The sequence below is a fragment of the Cnephaeus nilssonii genome (assembly GCF_951640355.1).
Source record: "Cnephaeus nilssonii genome assembly, chromosome: 8".
NCBI lineage: Eukaryota > Metazoa > Chordata > Mammalia > Chiroptera > Vespertilionidae > Cnephaeus > Cnephaeus nilssonii.
The window spans coordinates 95,545,139-95,570,002 of record NC_137079.1 but is presented as its reverse complement, the minus strand read 5'-3'; the positions used below and the strand labels follow the sequence as shown (position 1 = coordinate 95,570,002).

The 24,864-nt window shown below is 41.1% G+C and overlaps 1 protein-coding gene across 8 annotated transcripts in view; it reads left to right on the top strand.

Moving 5' to 3' along the window:
- Positions 1-24,864, top strand: part of TNFRSF19 (TNF receptor superfamily member 19) — a 115,340-nt gene that overhangs the window by 14,114 nt on the left and 76,362 nt on the right. For 3 of the 8 annotated variants that reach the window (XM_079779240.1, XM_079779237.1, XM_079779238.1), the window contains exons 2-3: positions 13,637-13,739; positions 16,090-16,200. In XM_079779240.1, the coding sequence (XP_079635366.1) occupies positions 13,671-13,739; positions 16,090-16,200 (180 nt within the window). In that variant the 5' untranslated portion in view covers positions 13,637-13,670. Of the gene's footprint in view, positions 1-344; positions 528-628; positions 1,076-13,636; positions 13,740-16,089; positions 16,201-24,864 lie in introns of those variants that run through there. The other 5 variants (XM_079779241.1, XM_079779234.1, XM_079779235.1 and 2 more) reach the window with 4 other exon arrangements.

Sequence of the window (24,864 nt, the reverse complement as noted above, 5' to 3'; positions counted from 1 at the left end):
GGAAAGCGCAAAGGTCCTGGGAAAACACGTGCAGGGTAGAAAGGAAGGTTCCTTCCCTTCGCCAAGGCAGTTCGTCTAACACAGTGCAGCTCTCGGGGGACTTGGTGTCTCTCCCCGTCCCTACCCCGCTCCATCCCCGCTCCATCCCCGCCCCAGGTCGCCTTCGCCAGCGCTCCCAGCCCAGAACTGCGGGCCGCCGGCGCGGGCGCGCTAGGCTGGAAGGGAGGCTGCGAGGGGGCGCCGGGGAGAGCCAGGGGCGGTGCCACGTGCCGGGTGCGGGAGGCGCGGTGGGCGGGCCCCGAGGTGGGCGGGGCCCGGAGGCGGCGGCCGTTGCCGGGCTACCAGCCGCCGACCGGGCGGTCCCTGGACGCGGTCCGCGTGCGTGCGGGGAGCGGACCCCCGTCCAGCTCCGAACCTCGTACCCACGACGGGCCGGTCCCAGCGCGCTCCGGTGCCTCCCCGCCAGCCCAGCCGGGGCCCGAGGGCAGCCGCGGACGCGGCGGGCGGTGTCCCAGGTGACCGGGAAGGTAGGTGTCCCGCTTTCCGGGGCTGGGCAGCGCCGCGCCGCCGTGCACAGCCCTCGCCCTGGCGGACCCCGGCGAGATGGCGGCCCCGAGAGGGGGCAGCAGCCCGACGGCGGAAAGGGGCAGCTACGGTGGCTCGTGTGCAGAGTAGGGGGGTCGGGGGACGGAGCTGGGCGAGGGCAGCCCCGGGAAGGAGGGACCACCTGGGACGGCGGGGGAAGGAGGCTCCCCGACGCCGGAGCTTCGGACGCAGTGGCTGGAGCGGCTGGAGGCTGTGCACGCAGCCCGGTTTGTGCTGGCGTCCGGAACGACGGGGCGTAATCTTTCTCTCCGGGGATCGTGTAAGTATACGTCCGCTTCTCAGGCCGACGTGTGTCAGGACAGAACTCAGTCTGCGTGCGGCTGCGCTCCGGCCTGTAACCGAGCGCTCGGCCCCTGCCCGGGGCACCTCCAGCCCGCGCCCAGGGCGCACTTCTCCGGAGGACGCTGTGTGCAGGCCCCGGCTGCCCAGTTGTAGCTGCGGAGGTGGAAAGAGAACATTCACACGATTTGTAAGTGGTTCATAAATTGTGGGGGGGAATAAAGTTTCGCAGATGTAAGCCTATTAGTACTGCGAGGATGGGTAGAGCGTAGTCTAGTAAGAGAGAGAGGTCAGCTTTCACAGCCTTCTGATGCCATTTCATTGAATAGAAACTGAGCGACTACTCTTCAGTGGTCTGTTTTGATGGTAGAAAACTATGCATCAAACCTGCATTTTCCATTGTAAGAAATCCATGCCACCTTTTTTTTTGCATTTCGTAAAAGGACTCAATTTTCAAACAAAACCATAAGCATTGTTCGGTATTTCTTTAATTGAAACAATTTAACTCAAAATATTTATGAAGTTGTGGTTTTGACTCCAGTGACAATTTTTCTTTACTAGAAGATGATTTCTTTATGTAAACAGGAAACAGTTTTCTTATGCAAACAGACAAATTTATTTTAATGTCTTTTTTTTTCATGATCACTTTATGCAAAAGGGAGGATTATATTGCATTAGTTTGGGATTTACTCAATATGTTTTCTGTTGTGCAGGTTCACCTTAGGCATTTTTGCCAATGCTACTTTCAATGTAATTAAAAATTATTTTATTTCAAGTACTGTTTATTATCTGGTTTAAAGATATGTAACTAGAGGAGGTGAGAATTGAATCCTACTGTAGAAAACTGTTTTTAACATTATTATTCACAGAGATGTGGGTAATTAAAAAGAAATTTTCTTTGCATAATATTTATCAAGTTGTTCTGAAATAATACAAAATAGAGATGCCATTTCATTTTTAAAATATTGCCTTAACATTAATGCATGGTGCGTTATCATGAGCTCTGTAAGTTCTTTACTTTTTAGCCCATGAAAATGTCCTATGACATTTACTTTATTATTGAGGCCACGTTAGATTTTTTCCCCCCATAGTTAGTGCTAATTTTGGGATGTTGTGTTAATATTTTCTGGGGCATCATGGCAGTTATTTGTTTCTTTGATCGAGAGTGTCATTTTTTAAAGTTCTTTGAAGTTCTCAATTTTTAAATTTTTAAAAAATATATTGATTTTAGAGAGAGGAAGGGAGGGGGGAGAGAGAAAACAAACATACATTGATTTGTTGTTCCACTCATTTATGCATTTATTGGTTGATTCTTGTAGGTGCCCTGACTGGGTATCAAACCTGCAACTTGGGCATATTGGGAGGACACTTTAACTGAGCTACCCCGCCAGGGCCCGATGGGAGTGTCTTTTGACTCTGAGTTCAGGCAGGTTCTTGAATGTGAAGTTAAGGACATAGGAAGGCTTTTTATTCACTTGAAAATGCAATGTAAAGTGTTTTTCCTACCAAGATAACTGGGTGGAAAAAGAATTGAGAGATGTAGTAGTCACATATTGTGCTTAAAGTATTACTTTAATTTACTAGTTCTAATATATGAATCTAGTGAGGTATTCTGATACATAAGTGAGGAATTCTATTAACATTCACTTGATTCTCCTTTGTTGTTGTTGTTTTATTGATTTCAGAGAGGAAGGGAGAGGGGGAGAGAAAGAGAAATAGAAACATCAATGATGAGAATAACCAATTGTCTGGCTCTTGCACGCCCCACACTGGGGATCGAGCCCGCAACCCAGGATTGTGCCTCGACCTCCACCTAGACTGGAAATTGAACAGTTACCTCCTGATTCATCAGTCACCGCTCAATCACTGAGCCACGCTGGCTGGGCTGATTCTCCTTTTTAACCTATTTCAATCTCTGAACTCACTCATAACCCAATCCCCTATGACTAATTCAAAAATTAACACAACATGGGCCCTAACCAGTTTGGCTCAGTAGGTAGAGCGTCGGCCTGCGGACTCAAGGGTCCCAGGTTCGATTCCGGTCAAGGGCATGTATCTTGGTTGCGGGCACATCCCCAGTAGAAGGTGTGCAGGAGGCAGCTGGTCGATGTTTCTCTCTCATGGATGTTTCTAACTCTCTATCCCTCTCCCTTCCTCTCTGTAAAAAATCAATAAAATATATTTAAAAAATTTAACACAACATGGGAAGACTCAGGCATTTTAATACAGGAAAAAGGCAAATCCATTTCAATTTGATGAATCAATATGTAAAATCAAGCATTTAAAATTCTGGAGAAGGCCAACAATCTCTGTGTTGACTTCAGGTTGAGTAAGAATACCTACCTTGAGTATATGTACACCAGGAGCAGTTAAACAGTTAAATACGTTTGTCATATCGCAGCTAATTAGTAAAGATCATAGCCTTTTTAAAGTAACTTTCTAGCTGAAGAAAAAGAATAAAGCAATATGAACACAACTTCTTTTCATGATTTACTGGTTGGGCAGTGAGTCCATTCATCGTATTTTCGTATTTTATCTGTCTAAAATGTTTACATTTAAAGTAAGATGTTTAAACAGTATTGGGTTATCTTCTTGTCCACACATCACAGAATATGTACCTTTTAAACCAAAGTTTTAAAACCTGGGTTTTAAAAAGAGAACAACCACCTATCAGCAATTATAGAAGACAAAGGAACTTGTATATCTGAAAATGAAATGTTATTTGGCCACTCTTGAGTTGCCTTAGCTGGGTCTACTATGAGGAAATTCTGAAAGAATGGGGGCTACTTATACTGGAGAAGAACACTACACATGTTGCGGAGAGTGGTTTTGGAATCTATCCAGACTCACTTCTAAAATAAAAATTTAAACAGCTGTGTTTCAGAAATGCTTGTGCACAATTCTCTTAGAATAGATTGGGCTGCCGCTTGAGGTGCCTTTAGTCCTTAATGCTGCAATTGTCCTATTTATATTTTAGGATAAACATTTATGAATTTGGGGAAAAGTACCTTAGTTACAATATGCTTGTTTATTGAACATTTCAAGAACACTGTATTATGGTTATTTTACTAAAGCAAAGATGTTAGAGTCTGCAACTCAGAGAAATAAAAGGAATTAGTTTCAAAACTCTATCATAGTTTAAGTTTTGTTAAGAAAAAAATTATTGGAGCCTGACACTGAGCAGTCCCTAATGTTTTTAAACTTTGGGGGAATTGAAGATATTGTATTTGGCAAAAGAACATTTTAGAGCATGTAGAGATTTAGCAAAAAAATATTTCATGATTTGAAAATAAGGAAAATCATTCTCATTTCTTAGCAAACAACAATATGTCTATTTTTACTACAGCACACCTTTGCGAGCTTCCTAGGCTACAGAAAGGGCAGCCAACTCCATGATGTAGGAAGAACAATTTTCAGAATACAGTGAAATTGCAGGCTAACGTATAGAATAAGTAGAGGCTATAGGGGTTATTGTTCTAATTCTTTTTTAATTTTCTTAGTATATGGGACTGACATTATTTCTTAGCCATTTATTATTATACTCCACATTAAAATGTAAAATTCTGTATGTATAGCACAGGCTTTATTTCAATGATGATTTTATAAATTGTAAGCCTGCCGGTTTACTTTAATGTTGACTTAAAAAATATATTTTAGCTTATTGCATATTGGAAAAATGTCTGAGTTGGATATATTGCATTACATAATGTTAATATAATTTCACTAGAAAAATACTGTTACCTATTGCATGCACTACATGTTTGATAATAAATCCAATGGCTTTCAAAGAATGAAAAAATAAAGAAAATTAATTTATTCTGAAAAATTATCCAGGTTATTGGAATTATTCTGAGTCATATATTTGGGTCAATTATAAGATCAAAAATAAAAAAAATCTTTCTCAGAAAGGTTACTGATTTGTTAAAATTAGAAAGATGAATATCAGATCTCCCTCCTTAGTGATCATTGTGATTATTTTTGCACTATTTACAAGAAATGGGGTCCTGACCAAAGTTGTATTCTATCACAGTAACTTATATTTCAATCTTGAGTTATAGGTGCACATATTTTTCACATATATTGTTTTAGTCATTACAACGACCCTGAGGTCAAATATTAGCCCTAATTAAATACTTTTTTTTTTCATTCATTCAACATGTATAGGGCACATTTTTGGGGTGAATTACAGTTCTAGAGCAAAATCACATTTCTTGTCATTAAATCCTCAAACCCCAATAGTTGGTGGTAAATTCCAATGTCTTGGCTGGTGAAAAATGAAGGGATCCCAGTGCAACAATAGGCAATGGTGAAACTGAGCCTTAGAAAGTATGTTTCTCTTTGTAAGGAATACCTGATGCTCAGCTCTAGCTCATGTTGCTTAGTCGTGGGACTCATGGTGGCCAAATTTTCTAATTTTTCAAAAACATTATTCATTTTAATATTGAAAACGTATTTTAAAAGTTAAGTGTTGCCCTAGCTGGATTTGGTTAGAGGGTCAGCCCGCAGACTGAAGGGTGGTGGATGGGTTTGATTCCAGTCAAGGGCACATGCCTCCATTGCAGGCTAGATCCCCGGCCCAAGTTGGGGCAGGTGCGGGAGGCAACCAATCGATGTGTCTCTCTCACATCAATGTTTCTCTCTGTCTGTATCTACCCTTCCCTCCACTGTCTCTAAAAAAAATCAATGAGGAAAAAATATCCTCGGGTGAGGATTAACAAACAACAACAATAATAAAAGTTGTGGTGACTGCAGAAAATAATGCTGCTGCTGGCAACACAAGGGCTACAAAGAGAAAGAAGTAACCAGATAATTATGCTGTGAGATACATAGGTCCAGGGTGCTATGGAAGAACAAAGGAGAAGTGCTCATTCGGGGAGGTCCCAGGAGAACTTGGACAAATTGAGAGGCAGGCCTGGGGGATGAGGTAGGTGTATAGGAAGGCACAGAGCCCAAGAGGGAGCAACAGCTGAGGGAAGTGCAGGCTGAAATAACCACAGTGGTTTGGGATCCAGTGGTCTGCCAGCCAATCCATGTGGCCTAGGACTGCTCCTCCTCAGTGGGTTCCTGGGAACCGCCATCTCTGAGGCCTCCTGCTTTGCCTGGTGACACACTAGCACAGGTTTTTATGATTGGGACAAGGAAGTAGAAAAAGTGTGCATTTCAGCATCTGTTCGATTTATCTTCTTTAGAGGCTGGCCAATTAGGACACATTCGTGTTAGTTAACATTCATTCAAATGAGCAAGATGAGCTGTTTGATTTGATAAGCAGACACTTTCTGAGCAGCTTATCAGAATGTTTGCCAGCTCTGGGCTTCAGGCTCCAGTCTCTTCCTTTCTGCTTGCCTGGTTCTCCTGATACTGCCACCCTGATGGATATTGTTGAATAGCAGATAGTGAGGTAGAAAGCCCATACTCCTAGAATACAGTAAACCAAGGATTATTAGTATTCTTATTGCTTAGCTAGGGCAAGTTTCTCTGCACACATTTTGCCAAAATGGTTGCCAGATATTTAGTAGATGTTGTCTAGTCTATGTATTTTGGCAAACTATTGACAACTCCAGTGAACCCATTGTGCATAATATCAATAATTTGTATTTCATGTTTGATAAGTATCCCCAAATAAATAGAATATTGAAGTATATAAAAGCATTTTTCTATTTCAGCCAAACCTTGAATTCCCAGAAATTAAAACCAATTTTAATAAATACCTTTTTATTGCCTTATTTTAATTTTAAATACTGGTACTTAGACACTTGTTATTTCATTAAATTTTCCTTTCTTTTTTTTTTTTATGAATGCCAAAGCATTCCTTAAGGTAGTTCATTTTATTCCAAGTAATTCAAGGTCACACTCATAACACCCCACTAGATTTCACCACCCCTGCTAAGCTAGGAGTGCCCTCAAAAGTGTACCTTAGTTGCACTAAGTTAGTTACACCTTAGTTGCACTAAGTTTTGTTGCTTGGGCATCGTCTCGTGTATCAAAGGGTTGCTTGTTCCATTCTGGTCAGGGCACATGCCCAGGCTGCAGGCTTGATCCCCAGTGGGGCATGTAGGAGGTAGCCGATCTATGTTGTGCTCTCACATCAATACTTTTCTCCCTTTCTCTCTCTAAAAATCAATAAACTATTCTTTAGGGAAAAAAAAAAAGTGCACCTTTGTAGGTGTCCTCCCAATCTGACGCTGCCTCCTTTCAGGCACTTAATAACTCTTTAATCAGGGTGTATTGAATAAATGGATAAATCATGAAATGTATTATTTTGTTAAATTGTTTTGTTTTCGTTGATTAGTTTTGTTGATATAGTTCTACTATGCCAAATGGAAGGGCTGGATGCTGCGACACAGGGTACAACAGGAAGTCAACCTGGCAGAATGGGCAAGAGCCCTGTTTTGTTTGGAGTCAGGAGACATGAATTAGATTTGTTTCCACCCTTACTAGGACACGTGTCCTTTGATGCACCGTTTTCTCTCCCATTGTACCTGTATGGGGATAAATGTCAACTTTAGAGTGAGGTAGTAAGGGGAAAAGTTATATTTTTGTGAAGCCTTAACATAGTACTTGACTTTAGAGATGTTTAGTTCAAACTTTGGATTATTTCTTAGTCGTCAGATGCTTTCTGCAGGCCTGTATGTCTAAAAGTCTAAAATCCTCTGAAAAATGTCTCATATTTGTCTAACAGGTTACAACCTCAAAAGGCTGTCACATACATTGGATCCTTTGATCCTCATGGAAATCTTCTATCTATATATATAAAAGCCTAAGTGACCATTGCAACTGAACAGACTACCGAACAGGCTGCATGGGGCGACCAGGCTGGCAGGGGGGTTAGGTCAGGATCAGGCCTAAACTGGCAGTTGGATGTCCCCCGAGGGGTCCAGATTGGAGAGGGTGCAGGCTGGGCTGAGGGGACCCCCCCCCCCCCATGCATGAATTTTGTGCACTGGGCCTCTAGTATATATATAAAAGCCTAAGTGATTATTACGACCAAATGACCGGAATGACCAGTCGACCAGTTGCTATGACATGCACTGACCACCAGGGGGAAGACACTCAATGCAGAAGCCACCCCCAGTGGTCAGTGTGCTCCCACAGCCAACCTCCCACAGTCCATCCCCCTGGCTGGTCCCTCCCCTTGGCCGGCAGGCCCCGATTGGCCCAGCCCCGATTGGCCCGGCCCTGATCGGGACTGGGCAAGACGCCACAATTGGCCCTGATCTCCGGCCAGGCCTAGGGACCCCACCCATCTGTGAATTTGTGTACCAGGCCTCTAGTATCATTAATAATGACAGTCATCATTGCTAACATTTACTTAGCACTTCTGGCATGCAAGAAACAGTTTCTATCAATGAACTCTCCGTAACTTGTCCAGGTCACACAGCTAATAAGTGGTGTTCTTAAGAACAACAGCCACAATAACAACATCAATAGCCACCATTGATTATGCTTTCATTCTGTTCTAGGCACTTTGTATGTATTATCTCAGTTAATCCTCACCAGCCCCCTCCCCCCCCCCCCCCCCCAGCAAATAGGTTCTATTTTATTCTCTGTGTAGTTTCAGTGTGATAGTGCTAAGAAATGGGACTGAAAATCCAGATGTTCTAGTTGCCACGTTTCCCTGACAGTTCCTAATAAAATTCAGGTTGTTTTTACCCATGTTGGGTAAACCAGGACTTTAGAGTGTCCCAGCCTCTTGATATAAAAACCCAGGATGAAAGGGAAGTTACAGAAAAGAGAAGTGACATATTTCAGTGGCACATTTTAGTCTCCAGCCCCCAATGTAAGAAATCTTGCATTTTTAGAAGTGAATTTGGATTTTTACAAATATATTACTGTATTATGTAATGCCTTGAAGATGCAATAAGATTATATAAAAAAAGTATATACCGTATTTTCCGTCGTATAAGACGACTTTTTAACCCAGGAAAATCTTCTATATGCCCAGTTGTCTTATACGCCAGAAAATACGGTATTAGAATGTTTATTCTATTCACCACAGATGAGTTAAGTCTGTTATATGCAAACAAATCTCACTTGTTTTCCACAATATAGTCTACCTTGTTTTGTGCTTCTTCATTCACTTAATTCTCAAAACGTTCATTGAGCACTTTTATGTCTAGCACTTATATGCTAGACATGGAGAATACAAAGAGTAATAAGGTGTACTCCCTATTTTAAAGAGCATATAATCTGGTGAGTAAACTGAGAAACAAATAAGCATAATTGTTGTGCAACATGATAAATACTGTATGTGAATGTAGAAAGGCTATAGGGCCATAGGGAGCAACTTTGTTCTCTGTGCTTGGTTATGGACAGCAGGGTAACAGTTGAGCTGGTTCTGGTAGGGATTCAGTAAGAGAAAGGCTATCCAGATCGAGGAGGGCCTGTTCACCAGAGCAAGATTACAGGTATTCAGGAGAAGCATGAGTATGGTGGTAGGGTTGAGCTGGATGGGCAATGAGAGGAGTCACCAGTGGTGAGACTGGCAGGCCTTCTGGTGAGATTATAAAAGGCATAGGGGCAAAACTAAGGAGTTTAGAATATAATTTGTGCAGACAAATCTACCTGTACAGGAAATTTAGACAAGGCAATGCTACTTTTATATTTTCCATTCAAACTATTCAATTTAGCACATGTATTGGGAGAACAATAGAAGTCAGCACATAAGGTATAGTTTTATTAATTTTTTCTACCCTATAAAAAAAAATCTCTTTGTGATGCAAAAATAATAGTACTTTATTTAATTTTCTTCTTTCTTTGGTGGTGTTTATATGGTTTTTATCTTGTTACCTCTTTTATAAACTTTTCAAGGAGGACCATGTCACTTAGCTTTTCCTTCATTATTAATGAAATATTTACACTATAAAGAAATGTAGGAAAAGGGGGAAAAGTTCACCCAGAGTGCCACAATATAAACCTAGCCATCCTATATAATAAAGAGGTAATATGCAAATTGACTGTTGCGCCAACACACAAGATGGCCGCCCCCATGTCATCAAAGATGGCTGCCCCCATGTGGACACAAGATGGCTGCCACAAGATGGCCAGCAGGGGAGGGCAGTTGTGGGCAATCAGGTCAGCAGGAGAGGGCAGTTGGGAGGGACCAGGCTTGCAAGGGAGGGTAGTTGGGGGCGACCAGGCCTGCAGGGGAGGGCAGTTGGGGGTGACCAGGCCTGCAGGGGAGGACAGTTGGGGGGGACCAGGCCTGCAGGGGAGGGCAGTTAGGGGTGACTGGGCCAGAAGGGGAGGGCAGTTGGGGGCAACCAGGCCTGCAGGGGAGGACAGTTAGGGGCAACCAGGCCTGCAGGGGAGAGCAGTTAGGGGCAATTGGGCCGGCAGAAGAGCAGTTAGGCGTCGATCAGGCTGGCAGGGGAGTGGTTAGGGGGTGATCAGGCTGGCAGGCAGTAGCGGTTAGGGGCAATCAGGCAGGCAGGCAGGCAACAGTTGGAAACCAGCAGTCCTGGATTGTGAGAGGGATGTGAGAACCTAAACGGTCAATCGGACGTTGGGATCGGGCCTAAACGGGCAGTCGGACATCCCTTGTGGGGTCCCAGATTGAAGAGGGTACAGGCTGGGCTGAGGGACACCCCCCCCCCCGTGCACGAATTTCATGCACTGGGCCTCTAGTCTCTATATATAAAACCCTAATATGCAAATAGACTGAATTGTTGAACAACCGAACAACCGGTCGCTATAACGTGCACCAACCACCAAGGGGCATGCACAGAACATGGTGGGTGTTGTCAGCAGGTGGCAGAGCACAGAACATGGTGGGCATAGGCCCCAGTGGGATGGTGGAGCAGGTGAGTGGGGCATCAGACCAAGGCCGGGCGCCAGTTGCTGTCATTGGGGCAAGCCTCTTTACTTCCATGCGCCGTGGTCCTGCCTGGCACTCGCACCTGCTGCTGGCACCCGGCGCCAGCCCTGATCACTTGGCACTGTCAGCAGGTGCGAGAAGCGGCTGCCAGCCCTGATCTCCCCTCAGGGCTTCTCTATCTCCCCCTGCTCCTGAGGGTCTATTGGGGCTAGCAGCCACTCTCACACCTGCTGCCAGCGCTGGAGCCACCGCTAGCACCCACTGCCAGCACCGGCCCTGCTCGCACCTGAGCCAGTGCTGGAGCCGCTGTTGGCACCCGCTGCCAGCGCCCAGCACTGGTCCTGATCGCTTGGCGCCGTCAGTGGGTGCAAGCAGCGGCTGCCAGCCCCAATCACCCCTGAGGGCTTCTCCACCTCCCCCTGCTCCAGTGGAAAGATCGGGACAGCAGCTGCCACTCACACCTGCTGAAGGTGCGGGCCCCATTCGCACCTGCTGCTGATGCCTGGTACCAGTTCTGATTGCTCGGTGCTGTCAGTGGGTGTGAGCGGTGGCTGCTGGCCCCAATCGCCCCTTAGGGCTTCTCTACCTCCCCCTGCTCCTGAGGGGCGATTGGGGCCAGCAGCTGCCTCTCGCAATGGCCCCACTTGCACTCGCTGCCACTGCCAGAGCTGCCACTTACACCCGCTTCTGGTGCCGGCCCCGCTCGCACCTGCAGCTGACACTGGAGTTGCTGTTCGCACCCGCTGGCAGCACCCAGCGCCGGTCCCGATCGCTTGGCGCCATCAGCAGGTGCAAGCAGCGGCTGCCAGCCCCAATCACCCCTGAGGGCTTCTCCACCTCCCCCTGCTCCAGTGGGGCGATCGGGACAGCAGCTGCCACTCACACCCACTGAAGGCGCTGGCCCCACTCACACCCGCTGCTGGTTCTGGCCCCAATTTTTCCTCACCATCAGCAGGTGCAAGCGGCACTGGCGCCGTTAGCCTGTGGGAGTGGCAGAGGAAGCGGGGATGCCAGCAGATAGGGGACCGAGGACTGCGGCAGGAAGGGCCGGGCGGGGGCACAGAGGATGGGCCGAGACCCTCCCCTGTACCCACACAGACTCGCAGCCCACAGTTCCTTTCAAGGTGCACAAATTCGTGCACTAGACGATAATATTTTTTATATAAAATAGGTGTATTTTATGAAGTCAAAATCATGCTTTCTAGCTTGTTGTCAATTGCCTTTACAAGAATACGCTACTGTAGTTATCTGCCTTCCTCAGTCATTAGTACAGGATACCAGGAGAGTATTCTGTCCAAACTAGTTGCTCAATTATGGTATGCAGTGACTGTGTCTCTTTTTTCCTCATATTTTGTGTAAATGCTTTGATATATATATATACCCTCTTTCCCATATTAGTTTAATTCCATATAATTTTTATGTTTGTTTTTTACTTTTAAAAATTAACATATTAAAAAAATTTTGAGATCATGTCGAGAAAGATAACCTGCAGCATACCTTTCATGGAATGTGATTTTATCTTCTGACCCCAATCCTGTGTCTACACAAGCAACGAATTGCATGGTTGGGTAATTGCTGGGTGATTTTGAGATATGCAAGGGGGGGAAGGAAGGCTACGGCCAAGAAGCTGGAAAAGCAATAAAAGCTGCTTGAGGTCACTAAAAATGAGTCATTCATTTGACAAACTTAAAAATGATATTTTTATTGCCCTGATAATTGGATCTGTCCAGGCAGCTGGAATGACCATCTGGGTTGTGTGTGTCCAGGCTGTGTTCAGGTGCGCTCCAGGTGCACTGCGTGGCCAGCAGTTGACACATCAGCCTGCCCAACTCTGCTTCCTTTGCTATTGTTTGTTTTGTTATTGTTTTTCTTGAGCTATTTGGCCCACAGTTCTGGTTCTCTGCTATGGTTTCTTTTGAAGTAGTCAAATTATTTGCCCAGGGTCTCTGTTACTTTCGGAAGATTCAACCCTAAAGGGAAACTGAACCCTTGTTTCTCTACCTGATAGATGGAGCCATCAGATAATTTTTCATTTTAAAAAAGTCTACTCCCATGCTATGCTCTGGATCTACATTTGTTTCTACATTTTAGATCATTTCTGGTGAAGATAAAGAGACTTGGATTATCTTTTATTGAAATGTTAGATTAGTGCCTCCAATTTCATCACTTATAAATTAAGTTTAGATGTTTTTAAATGAATGCATATTTTTTTCTGCTAGTATATAATTTGCACTGAACTAGTTTGGGAAACAATGCCAAACGTTAGCTGTGTCTGCTTCTTAGTGGAGTTAAGGTCAAAGATCCAAACAGATTGTTTTGCAAGGTATAGTGACACAGGGACACTGTAGCCAACCCACCTGGGTTTGTATCCAGCTCTGCCTCTTACTAGCAGTGTGACCATGGGCGAGTGACTCAGCTCTCTCCGAGCCTCAGTTTCCCCTCTTTAAAATGGGGATAACAATAGTATCTATCTTCTAGAGTAGTTGAAAGATTAAATGAGTTAACATGCTGAAAACAGTACCTGGCACATAGTGCTTAGCAGGTGTTAATTGTTTTTTTAATCACTATTATTATCCTGTTGGTGCTGATTGAATCCATGGAATGGAAGGTTTACATACTCACTGTTTAAATGTAATTCTCTATTGGGTGAAGTAGATTGGACACTATAGAGTCTTGGGTAGAAAATAAAGGCCTGAGAATTCAAAACCTGTAGGAGTTTTGCATATGGTGTGTATGCAGACAAAGTGTTAACTCTAATAACTTACATTTTTAAATATTACATATTATATGCCTATTGTACCTTTTTAAAGATGATCCTTTTTAAAACATAAATACTATTATCTAGTATATATAAGCAAATAATAAACATTATACAGTAAATATAGAGCACAGTCACTAATTGTTATGAATGTTATCTGTTATATTCTTATCTTTTAGAACTCTTCAACAATAAGTACATTTAATAAGAACCATGGCTTTAAAAGTGCTACTAGAACAAGAGAAAACATTTTTCACCATTGTAGCTTTACTAGCCTATTTGGTAAGTCAACTCTACTTTCATAAGAATGTGGTGAGCCCTGGTTGGTGTGGCTAAGTTGGTTGGGTGTCGTCCCATCTACCAAAAGGTAGCTGGTTTGATTCCAGGTCAGGCACATGCCCACGTTGCATGTTCGATCTCTCATTGGGGCACGTGCAGGAGCTGATAGATGTTTTGCTCTCTCTCTTCCTTCCTCTCCCTCTCTCTCTCTCTCAAAAAAAAAAAAATAATAATAAAAAATAAAAAAAGAGAGTGGTGGAAGAATTCATATACGTTGTACCAAAACTATTTTCTGTGTCTGATTCCATATTTTAAAATTTACTTTCAAATTGCATTTTATAATTGTTACATTTATTTAATAAATCAAAGATTGCTCCTGAGTCTGGACATTTGTAACAATTGTCAAAATTATATTTTATTTGTTACTTGCAGCCCCATACAGTTATTACTTTGGGTTTACAGGCATTCCCACAGCACCTAACAAGACCATAGAGTCTGACTTAGAGCCATGACTCACACAGTTTGTGAAGTATTTAGAATTGATTTTTGAAAGTTCTGTTATTTTATTATAGTTATTTATATCCTAGGTTCCAAAAAACATTAAGGACAGATGGAGGATTTTCATGTTTGAAAGCTTGACACAAAAGATCTATGAAGGTGTTCAAAACAATTGAAACTTATTTAGTTTGAAGATATAATTATGATCTACAACTATGAAAAGAATTATTTACACTGAAGGCAGTACTCAAAGTCTTCTTGGAAGGCAAAATTAGAGGAAATTGGGTCCATTTAGAGTCTGAAATTCAGGCAGCTATAAGGAAAGCTTCCTTCCTTTCAGTTGAGGTAGTGACACATTGGAACCACGGAGGAGGTTGGGTAATGTCTTTCTCAAAATCATTGCAGCTGCTTTGCAGTGGGAGGGAATCTCTTACCTCTCTCAAATAAAACCAAACTCCTCTAAGATTGGTAGTCAAGGACAGTTAAGAGAGGCAGAAAGAGATTATTAGACATTTAGCCCCAAATCATGTTATAGGCCTAAATTCCACCATGAACTCTCCCTTCTGCCTGCTCGGGAGTTCTGTCTTTCCTTTTATATAAGGAGGCTTGCAGATATCCTTACAGATTTTTCTGCTACGAAGTGGAGGTCATTTGTACTGAATAATTGCTCATTATTATAGCCATCAAAAACAATTCAGTGTGCACCTGTGTGTGATAGGCTTTATCCATAACAGCAGTCACTGTTCTCCCAGTACTTCCTAGAGGTATTTAGCTTTCATTTTGGAAAACAAAATTATAGTCAGGAATGTCATTGAGGGCATTTCTGCTAACGATAAAAGGTTGAAGTGAATGTTGTCACCAATCTGAAATTCTATTATTTTGGACAAGTTTTTTACAAAATACTGTTAAGAAAGCAGAGTAACACAATTTTGTAGGATGATAGTATATAAAGTGAATATACTGTTTTTAGATAAAATAAGAAACAAGGCTATATTTTGAAAATTACTTACAACCTACGTTTTTGCCAAAATAGATGGTCTTTCTATTTAAGTCCTATGCTGTGAACCAAAGTATATCATTAGGTCCTATTTAAATGGTTAAATGGTAATTAGTAAGCATATAAGTTCATATTTACATAGTACTTTTAATTTGAATCATTCAGAGTGTTTGGCTACCATTGTCATCTTCATCATCATCAAGAGTTTTACTGATCTCAAGATTGTCAGAAGTTTTTGAAAGACAATCTCTAAATAAATGCAGTTCACCTGAAAAGGTTGAAATTCCTACATCAAAACTGGGTGGCAGATATGTGTAAAGGATAATAGGATAAAGGGTAATAGAATATGTGTAAAGGATAAAGGATAATTCCTGTAGCTATACTAATTTATTTCATTTATTTATTTATTCAATTCATTATCCTTGAATATGCTTATATTTCTCGATAATCAAAAATATAGTTTTGAAAATCAGAATCTTTGAGATTGCAAAGGACCTTGGGTCTCTGCATGACTGTTCTTTTACTAATATATATCCTCCTAAAAAAGAGAGCATCTTTTAAGTCATTTTTTACCTTGGGTCCTCAGAAATGTATCAGAGGAGGATAGTAGTTGATTCCAAGAAAAAGGGAACCTCACTCAGAGAATACAGAAAAGAATCAGACATATTAATTTATTTGTTCCACTTACATATTCATAAAGGTTTTTTTTTTCCCTAAAGTGAAAATTAAATTGGCCTCACTCTGAGTTAATGTTTACATTCAGTGATTATGGTAATTATACTGATGATATTGTATCTTCCTTGCAAAAAATGCAATTAACTTACTTTAATATAATGCTTTGTGAAACTTTTTTTTCAGGTATGTAAAGTGATTTGTGAAACAGGGGATTGTAGACAACAAGAATTCAAGGATCGGTTTGGAAATTGTGTTCTCTGCAAGCAGTGTGGACCAGGCATGGAGCTGTCTAAGGTATGGTATGCATGGTAAAGTTGTAGATCTGTGTTCTTTAAATGTAGTATTTTTAGCTAAATTCTTTTAGTTAATTACTAGTGAAGATGTGGACACCATGGCAGAATTCTTGGTTCATTGTGTCACTTTAGCCAAATAGAACACAATTTCCTCTTCAATACATTTGACTGTGTGTTTTACTGAGATAAAAGAAGCAGGTTCTAATAACCAGAATTCAATAAATGTCATTGTTTTATATAACTTAGTGTTTATTGTATTTTATTGAAAGACTAGAATTATTAAGATTTTTTGTATTAATTAAAAAGAATTGATAGTCTACTAAAGATTTAAAAATAAAGCATTGATGCCCTGACTGGTTTGGCTCAGTAGATAGAGTGTTGGCCTGTGGACTGAAGGGTCCCAGGTTCGATTCCGGTCAAGAGCATGTACCTTGGTTGCAGGAACATCCCCAGTGGGGGGTGTGCAGGAGGCAGCTGATCAATGTTTCTCTCTCATTGATGTTTCTAACTCTCTATCCCTCTCCCTTCTTCTCTGTAAAAAAAAAAAAAAAAAATCAATAAAATATATTAAAAAAATAAAGCATTGATAACAGAAAGTGGTAATGCTCACATACTGAGACTTTTTTTTCTTAAAATGAATGTTATCCTCTGAGAATCTCAGAGGAAAGGTGGGGGTGGCTGGGTGGGAAGAGATCAACCAAAGAACTTGTATGCATATATACAAGTTATTGGACACAGACAATAGGGTGGTGAAGGCCTGGGATGAGGGGTGGGCTAGAAGAGATCATTGGAGGGGAGGGGAAGGGGGGCATATGTAATACTTTCAACAATAAAGATTTAAAACAAAAACAAAACAAGAAAAATAAATAAATTGCAATTACGGAAAAATAAATGAATGTTACCATTGCTAGTCAAGAAGTAGAGCTCAATGGTCTCTTAAGTAACGATGCTCCAAGAGTAACATACACTCAACCTGGGGAGATTGATAATACTTGCATTGTCAAAGAAATGTTCAAAACCAGGGTTTTGAACATTTCTTTGACAATGCAAGTATTATCAATCTCCCCAGGTTGAGTGTATGTTACTCCCAGGGTCATTTTAAAATATATTCATTTTAACCACTATTTGTTAAGAAACACTATGTGTGTGTGCTAGCATATTTCCAAGTCATGGATATTCTTGGGGCTCTTCTTTTTTGAGAGCAGGTTCAGAAATATCTATTTGCTTTATTTTCTGACCTTTTGAAGATGTTACTAGTTGTGGAGAATTGATGTATCATTTTTTTGTTGTTCTAAATAAAGTATCAAAGTCTTCCTGTTAGAAAAGGAACAAAATTTTTATTTTTATTTAAAGTTACTTTTAAAAGAGAAGTCATTTGCCCCTACAGACTGCCATTATTTAAAGTTGAGTGTTGTCATTCATAGATTTTTGATCAATGATCTACAAACAGCAGGACACTAAGATTTATGCATTCCACAGTAATTCCTGGTGCAGGGCCTCTCTCTGGTTGTTGTGTTAAATAAGTGGTGGCTTTCCATATCCTGAGCTTTTCCTTTGGATTGAAACTGGCTGACGTTCACCCCGCCGGTGTGGCTCAATGGTTGAGTGTTGACCTATGAACCAGTTGGTCACCGGTCAGGGCACATGCCCAGGTTTGTAGGCCCGATCCCCAATAGGAGGCATGCAGGAGGCAGCTGATCAGTGATTTTTGTCATTGATGTTTCTGTCTCCCCCTCCCTGACCCTTCCTCTATACAATCAATAAAGATATATTTTTTTAAAAAAAGAAAAAAAAACTGGCTGACCTTCAAACTCTGTGTGACATCTACTTAACTATAGCATCTCAGCTGATATATTTTAATCTGTGGATTTTAGTAACATGCATTTTCAAACATAGATTTTGTTCTGTTGGTTATATAAATATTCTTTATAGAAGATCTGCATATCTAGGATCAGTGAACAAAGTAGTTAAAAATGCAATAGTTCCCAGGAGGAAAATAGACTATGATATTTCCACCCCTCAAAAGTTCTTCATTTCCCAAATCTCTGTGAAAATCTAAATGAAACTTTATAGATGCCAAGTTGAGTAAATGATTTCTAAGAAATGCTCCTTAACCTTCATCCTTTGAATCCAGAGATATAACCTCACTTTTATTTCTGGAGATTCAAACCAGAGGTTGAAGGTATTATCAGCTCTAATATTTTTTATTTAAAAAAATCTATCTTCTGCCCTAGCTGGTTTGGCTCAGTGAATAGAGCATCCGCCTGCAGACTGAAGGGTACCGAGTTCAATTCTGGTCAAGGGCACATGCCTGGGTTGCAGGCTCGATTCCCAGTAGGGGGCGAGCAGGAGGCAGCCGATCGATGATTCTCTCTCATCATCATTGATGATTCTCTCCCTCTCCCTTCCTCTCTGAAATCAATTAAAAAAATACATACAAGAAAAAGTCAAGGGGAAAATTTAGTCTTTTGATTAAGACAACTTTTTATTAATTGTCAGATGACTACATTTATAAATAATGAATTGCTTTTTATCTAGAATGCTAAATATATTATAATAATACATATTATCATTCTACTTCCTATTTAAGATATATTGAAATGTGGCTGTGTCACCAAGGACTGGATTGTTTATTTCATTTCATTTCAATTAATTAAATTTATGTTTCGCCACATGAGGTCATGGCTGTTGTATTGGACAGTGCTGCTCTAGAATCGTGAACTGTCCTCCAGATGTTCTGGCTGAAGACCCACTTCGGAAACAGATAGCTATCCAAATCGCATTTACCTGCTGCGCGCCCGTGTGTGGTGCTGGAGTTTGCTCCCTGGTCAGCCTCCGTCCTCTTCTTCCTGCTTCAAGCCTCCGTCCTGGCCACTGGTTTCAAAGCACCCACCTGTTTCTGTTCCTCCGCAGCTCCTGTTTGGTCTTGCGAAGTGGGTGCCATCCCTGTGGCTCCTCACACCAGGTGGTGCCTACCCTTTGTGTGCCCTCCTGTGCCACCCTGAGCAGTCTCATCCCATTAGCTCTTTTGGTTTCCAGTTCCCTCCCTGAAAGCCCCAAGCATCACTTCTTCTTATTTAGGTTCTTTTTAGTAATTCAGCTTAATAAGCAGTTTTCTTATATCTCGGGGAAAACCCGTGACCCATCTCTGAGCCATTTGGAGTCTGTTTTGAGGATTTTATCCGTTGAGCCATATTTAGTTGTTCTTTCTTCCTCTACGAGGTTTAATTTTTGAAAGTTTATGAGAAGGGTAATTGATAGTGTCTTTTTCCAATTTCTGAGGCAAAAAAATACAAAATGTTGTTTACATTGCTCCATAAGAAGTACATGCTGAGTGTCTTGAGTAGTGAATATGGGTAGGAGTATTACGCAGACATCCTTTCGGCCCATGAGAATAAATACCATTCGTATATGTGAGAGAGGATGAGTTTTGTTTTCCTGAGTGACTACATAGATTTTTACTTCTTGCTCTAAAATTTGCTCAGCCACGGCCCCTCCTCTTTACTGAGCATTTATGCCAACAATGTGCTTTTAACATGATTGCCTCCCAGCAGTAAATCAGGAAACTCATTTTTGGATAAACTACTTGAAACAGACTTCAAGTCTCTGGCATGATTTTCAAAGTAAGCTTTTCTAACCAATTATTGGGGTGACTTTAGTTAATATGAGAAAATTAATTCTTGTAAACAGCAGCATACTTCTCTCCACATGGGTGCATGTCTGGCTTCATATTTTTAAAGACATCTACTTTTGGGAAAACTATTTTCATCCATATGAAGAAAATCACACACACAAAAATCAATGCAATTTGCAAGCATAAAAAAGATTCATTTTTGCCATTTAATTGCTATGTTGCTCACTTTATGTTTAATTGTCCTAATCGAGCCCTGTGGTGTTTGGCAAATATTAACAAGCTCTAGCTTGTAATTTTCCTTATAAAAATTTAACTACATATTTTCATAAACTGAGAGTTGTCAGGGGGTATGTCTTTGGTGTTGTTTCATGAAAGGAAATTTAAAAAGCTGATTTCTAAACACCAGCCATGTAAATCTAATTTGTCATTTCCATTTGTATGCCCTAGATTTTCTCCACAAGTAACTTCTTCTTTGTGCAGACTTGAACTTTTAAAGTTCAAAGAACCAAATTTAATAGCTTATTGGCTGTACAAATAAATAGAGCTTTAGACCCAAGGCCCCAGAATGTGTTTTCTGGACAGTTGATGGTCTGTGAGGATCCTGTGGCCTGAGGAACTGCTCCTCGGAGATGTAGGAATAGGTGGGATCCGCTTGTGTTTTTGTTCAGTGCTGGCTTTGCGGAGAGAAAAGGGAGACGGGGATTTGAGGACTGTTTACTTTGAGTCATTTTGCTACTGTGAAGCCACCAAATGTGGCTTACAAGTATTGGGCAGAGTGACAGAGCTATCCTGTCGCCAGCTTGGGTGGAAGCAGCCCAGATGGATCCAGCCCTCTCTTGCCTTGGAACCATCGCACAAAAAGGCTGCTCACACCTCCACCCCCTCCCTAGACAGACCCTCACCCTTATTTGCCCCCACCCCCAACTCCACTCCACCAGACCTGGAGGATCTTACCAAGGGGGAGACATTTTCATAAACTTTACACAGTTTTGCTCGCTGGAATAAAATAAAAATAACTTTAGGAAATACTGCCTTAAACAAAATCCATCGATTTGTTTATTCAGCAAGTACTTATTACTCACCAGCCTATTGTGTATTATTAAAAAAAATTCATTGGTGAAAATGGTAAGGTCGACTTTATTCAGGACCTTTGCAGTAGATATAGGGACAGTGCAATGGGATTTACAGCAGGGAGAGAGATTGGGCTTGACTCCAAATACAGCATGGGCAAGAGGGAATTAGAACCAAGGAGCAGGGTGAGGGTCAGGAGTAAGGGGGTTTCTGGCTAAAGCCGACCTGACATGGTGTTCAGGCATCACCTTGGGGATGGTGGAGGATAAGGAACTCTATCAGATATTGAGGGTGAGGCTCCTGGTTAAATTGACTTAGTGAAAATCTTGCCAAAACTGGATTTTGCAAGGGCTTGCACAGATGGGCCTAGGAGAAGCTTCAGGAACCTAGTAAAGTTTGATCAAGCCAAGAATCCTTGTCAGTACCAGGTGCTATGATAGGCTCTTGGGAAAGAGTGGTAAAGGGAGATGTCAAGTACAAAGAATTGTTAACTTATTGCATGATTTTCAGAACTAGGAACCCTACAGCAATGTTGTTGTTGTTTTTAATTGTATTTTTAAAAATTTGTGTATCTATTTTCCCACCTCAAAGTTTATTAGTAAAAAGATTTTCTCAGGGATTCAGGGAAGGTATTTTCTTCAAGTTTTTAAGATGCCAGGTGCCTGAATATAGTCTTTATTTATTCAGAAATAAAGACTATAGGATTATTTTAAAGCCCAAGTACATACCTACAATTGATATTAATGGAAGACCATGTTCCAAAAATAAAAAATAAAACACACGTATCTTATTCTGAAGCCCAGGCCAATGACTGACTTACTCTTTCCTACCCTCCTTATCCTTCCTCACCAAACACACACACACACACACACACACACACACACACACCACAGAGTCCTTCTCATGAAATAATGAGGAGAACCCTAGTGCAACTGGGAAAGTGTCAAAGAGAAGAAAGAGGTTAAAGCAATAAAAGCAAATTTTATTCAGGAGCTATTGCCATAGGGAAAAAGAGACCTCAGATAGAACTAGGCTCAATCCAAATACAACATGGACAAGTGGGGATTTATAACCAAGGAGCAGAGTCAATATGGGACATTACTAAGAGGAAACATCAGAGTACAGGGGATTCTGGCTAAACAGACTTAACAGGATTGTTACTCAGGCAGGCCAGAGTGATCAGACATCACCTGAGGGATGGTGGTTGAGGAAATTTGATCAGACACAGGATAAGCAGTATGAGGTGGGTGGGTATAGATTGAAGCTAAACTTACTTGACAGGATTTTTGGACAACTGGGCTCTTAAGGACAAGGCCTAAGAACAATGCCTTGTTGAAAATGGCTCAGAGGAGCTTGTAGAGTTTAGTCAAGGAGAGAGTTTGTCAAAAGGCTAAGCCTGAACACAGCATGACTAGCCTACTTTCTTCTTTCAGTAATCTGTTTTATTTTACCCAAAACTCCCTCATACCTTTTCTTCTGTTCCCAAGTATAATATAATAGCTGGCCACAGAAAATAATATGCCTAAGGAAAGTGTCCCTCTCTATTCAAAAGTAATGAGAGAAAAACCCCCAAAGATTTGATACTGCTTTTATTAAATGCACAATTAGATCAGTGATGTGCACTGGTGAAATTCACCAAACATGTTGCCCTCTATGTCCCAACCCTTGAGACACAGTGATGGCTAAGGACATCTGCAGAGTTGAGGAAGCTGACGAAATTTGATCAGACACAGGATAAGCAGTATGAGGTGGGTGGGTATAGATTGAAGCTAAATTTACTTGACAGGATTTTTGGACAACTGGGCTCTTAAGGACAAGGCCTAAGAACAAGGCCTTGTTGAAAATGGCTCAGAGGAGCTTGTAGAGTTTAGTCAAGGAGAGAGTTTGTCAAAAGGCTAAGCCTGAACACAGCATGACTAGCCTACTTTCTTCTTTCAGTAATCTGTTTTATTTTACCCAAAACTCCCTCATACCTTTTCTTCTGTTCCCAAGTATAATATAATAGCTGGCCACAGAAAATAATATGCCTAAGGAAAGTGTCCCTCTCTATTCAAAAGTAATGAGAGAAAAACCCCCAAAGATTTGATACTGCTTTTATTAAATGCACAATTAGATCAGTGATGTGCACTGGTGAAATTCACCAAACATGTTGCCCTCTATGTCCCAACCCTTGAGACACAGTGATGGCTAAGGACATCTGCAGAGTTGAGGAAGCTGACGCCATTCGATGGGGACATCTCCATATGTTGGTCTGAGGGACTCTCCAAGATGCTTTGAGTGGGGACAATAAAAAAATTAGTTGCAGAACAGTGGTACATATGGAGACTATTTCTGGCAGGTTATCCCAAAACCTGATAACAGTGTTTGCCTGTATGGAGGCAGTAGGAACTCAAGAGACTAGAGATGGGAAGAGATGTGTATTTTTTATTTTATTTTGAGAAAGATCTTGTATGTTATAGTAATTTTACAACATAAAAGGTTATAAAAAGAGAAGGAAAAAGAAATGGTCTCTAGCCTCCTTTCTTTTTCTTCTTTATAATTATTTATTGAACTTAATGGGGAAGATTTCAAGGTATTTTAATCACCTAGTTTTACTGAATGAAATAAAAACATCAAAGTAGACATTTATATTAGGGGTAATTTAAAATTTACAGTTGACCCTTGAACAACATAGGGATTAGGGGCACTGATCCCCCTGAGCAGACCTCCAAATTCACAGATTCCTAATCTCAGGTAGAAAATACATATTATGCTGTATAATGTAAAGCCTGGGTTTCAAATAATTATAGCATCTCTGTGTTCCTAGTGCTCTATAAATAGCACAGTTCATTCTTTTTTTTTTTTTAATATATTTTTATTGATTTTTTACAGAGAGGAAGGAAGAGGGATAGATAGCTAGAAACATCGATGAGAGAGAAACATCGATCAGCTGCCTCCTGCACATCCCCTATTGGGGATGTGCCTGCAACCAAGGTACATGCCCTTGACCGGAATCGAACCTGGGACCCTTCAGTCCGAGGGCCGACGCTCTATCCACTGAGCCAAACCGGTTTCGGCTAGCACAGTTCATTCTAAAAGTAATTACTGTCCTGTACACTATACTGTAATTTAATTTCTTGGAAGTAACTTCTCTAAATTTTCAATTAATTTAATGTTTGTGGTTAATTTAACATGTAGCTTGTCACTTCATAACTGCAAGCTATTTAATTTTTAAAAGTTTTAAAAGTATAGGCTGGTTTTCTAATATTATCTTTTTTAAATTGGCAAATAATTTAGAGAAAACATATTTAAATAACATTTCCCCAAATAATCTCTATGAAAGTTCCCAGGAGACTATATGATTTATAGTACATGCTCAGTACATTGTGGGATTATTTGTGGTAGTAATTGATACAAAGCCTTCTTCAACCCCTCACCTAACCATAAAGATTATTATTATTGTCACCAAAACATAAACTCTAAGCGGAAATAGTAAGTTAATACCCAGATAATGAAGGCAAACTATGATGATGGGGAGCATTTTTTTCTGTACATGATTTTGGGCCAGTGTAGAATAGACCCCTAATTTTTTCATGACATCCTCATTCTACAAAATATGATGACATGTAAATAACACAGAGTGATCTATGGTAAAAATGCATTAGTTAAAATAGTTCTTGTGTACAATGTAAACTCTAGGATACAGTCAGGATTCAAAAAATAAGCATAAAGTCTCTGATCCTTTTCAAAAGAGATGAGAAACCAAAACACCCATTTATATTTGTTCAAGTTCATTTCTATTTGGATCATTTAATCTAGTTTCTTAGGACTGGAGAGAGGAAGTGAATCCTTGGAGACAATGACACTCAGCAAGAACAGGAAATGATGGTTGACTTCCTGCCAGGGGTGTGAAAACAGCAGAACTGCTCACATACACACAGAGGTCCCTAGTTTTTTGTATTATAGCACATTGCAGCAGTT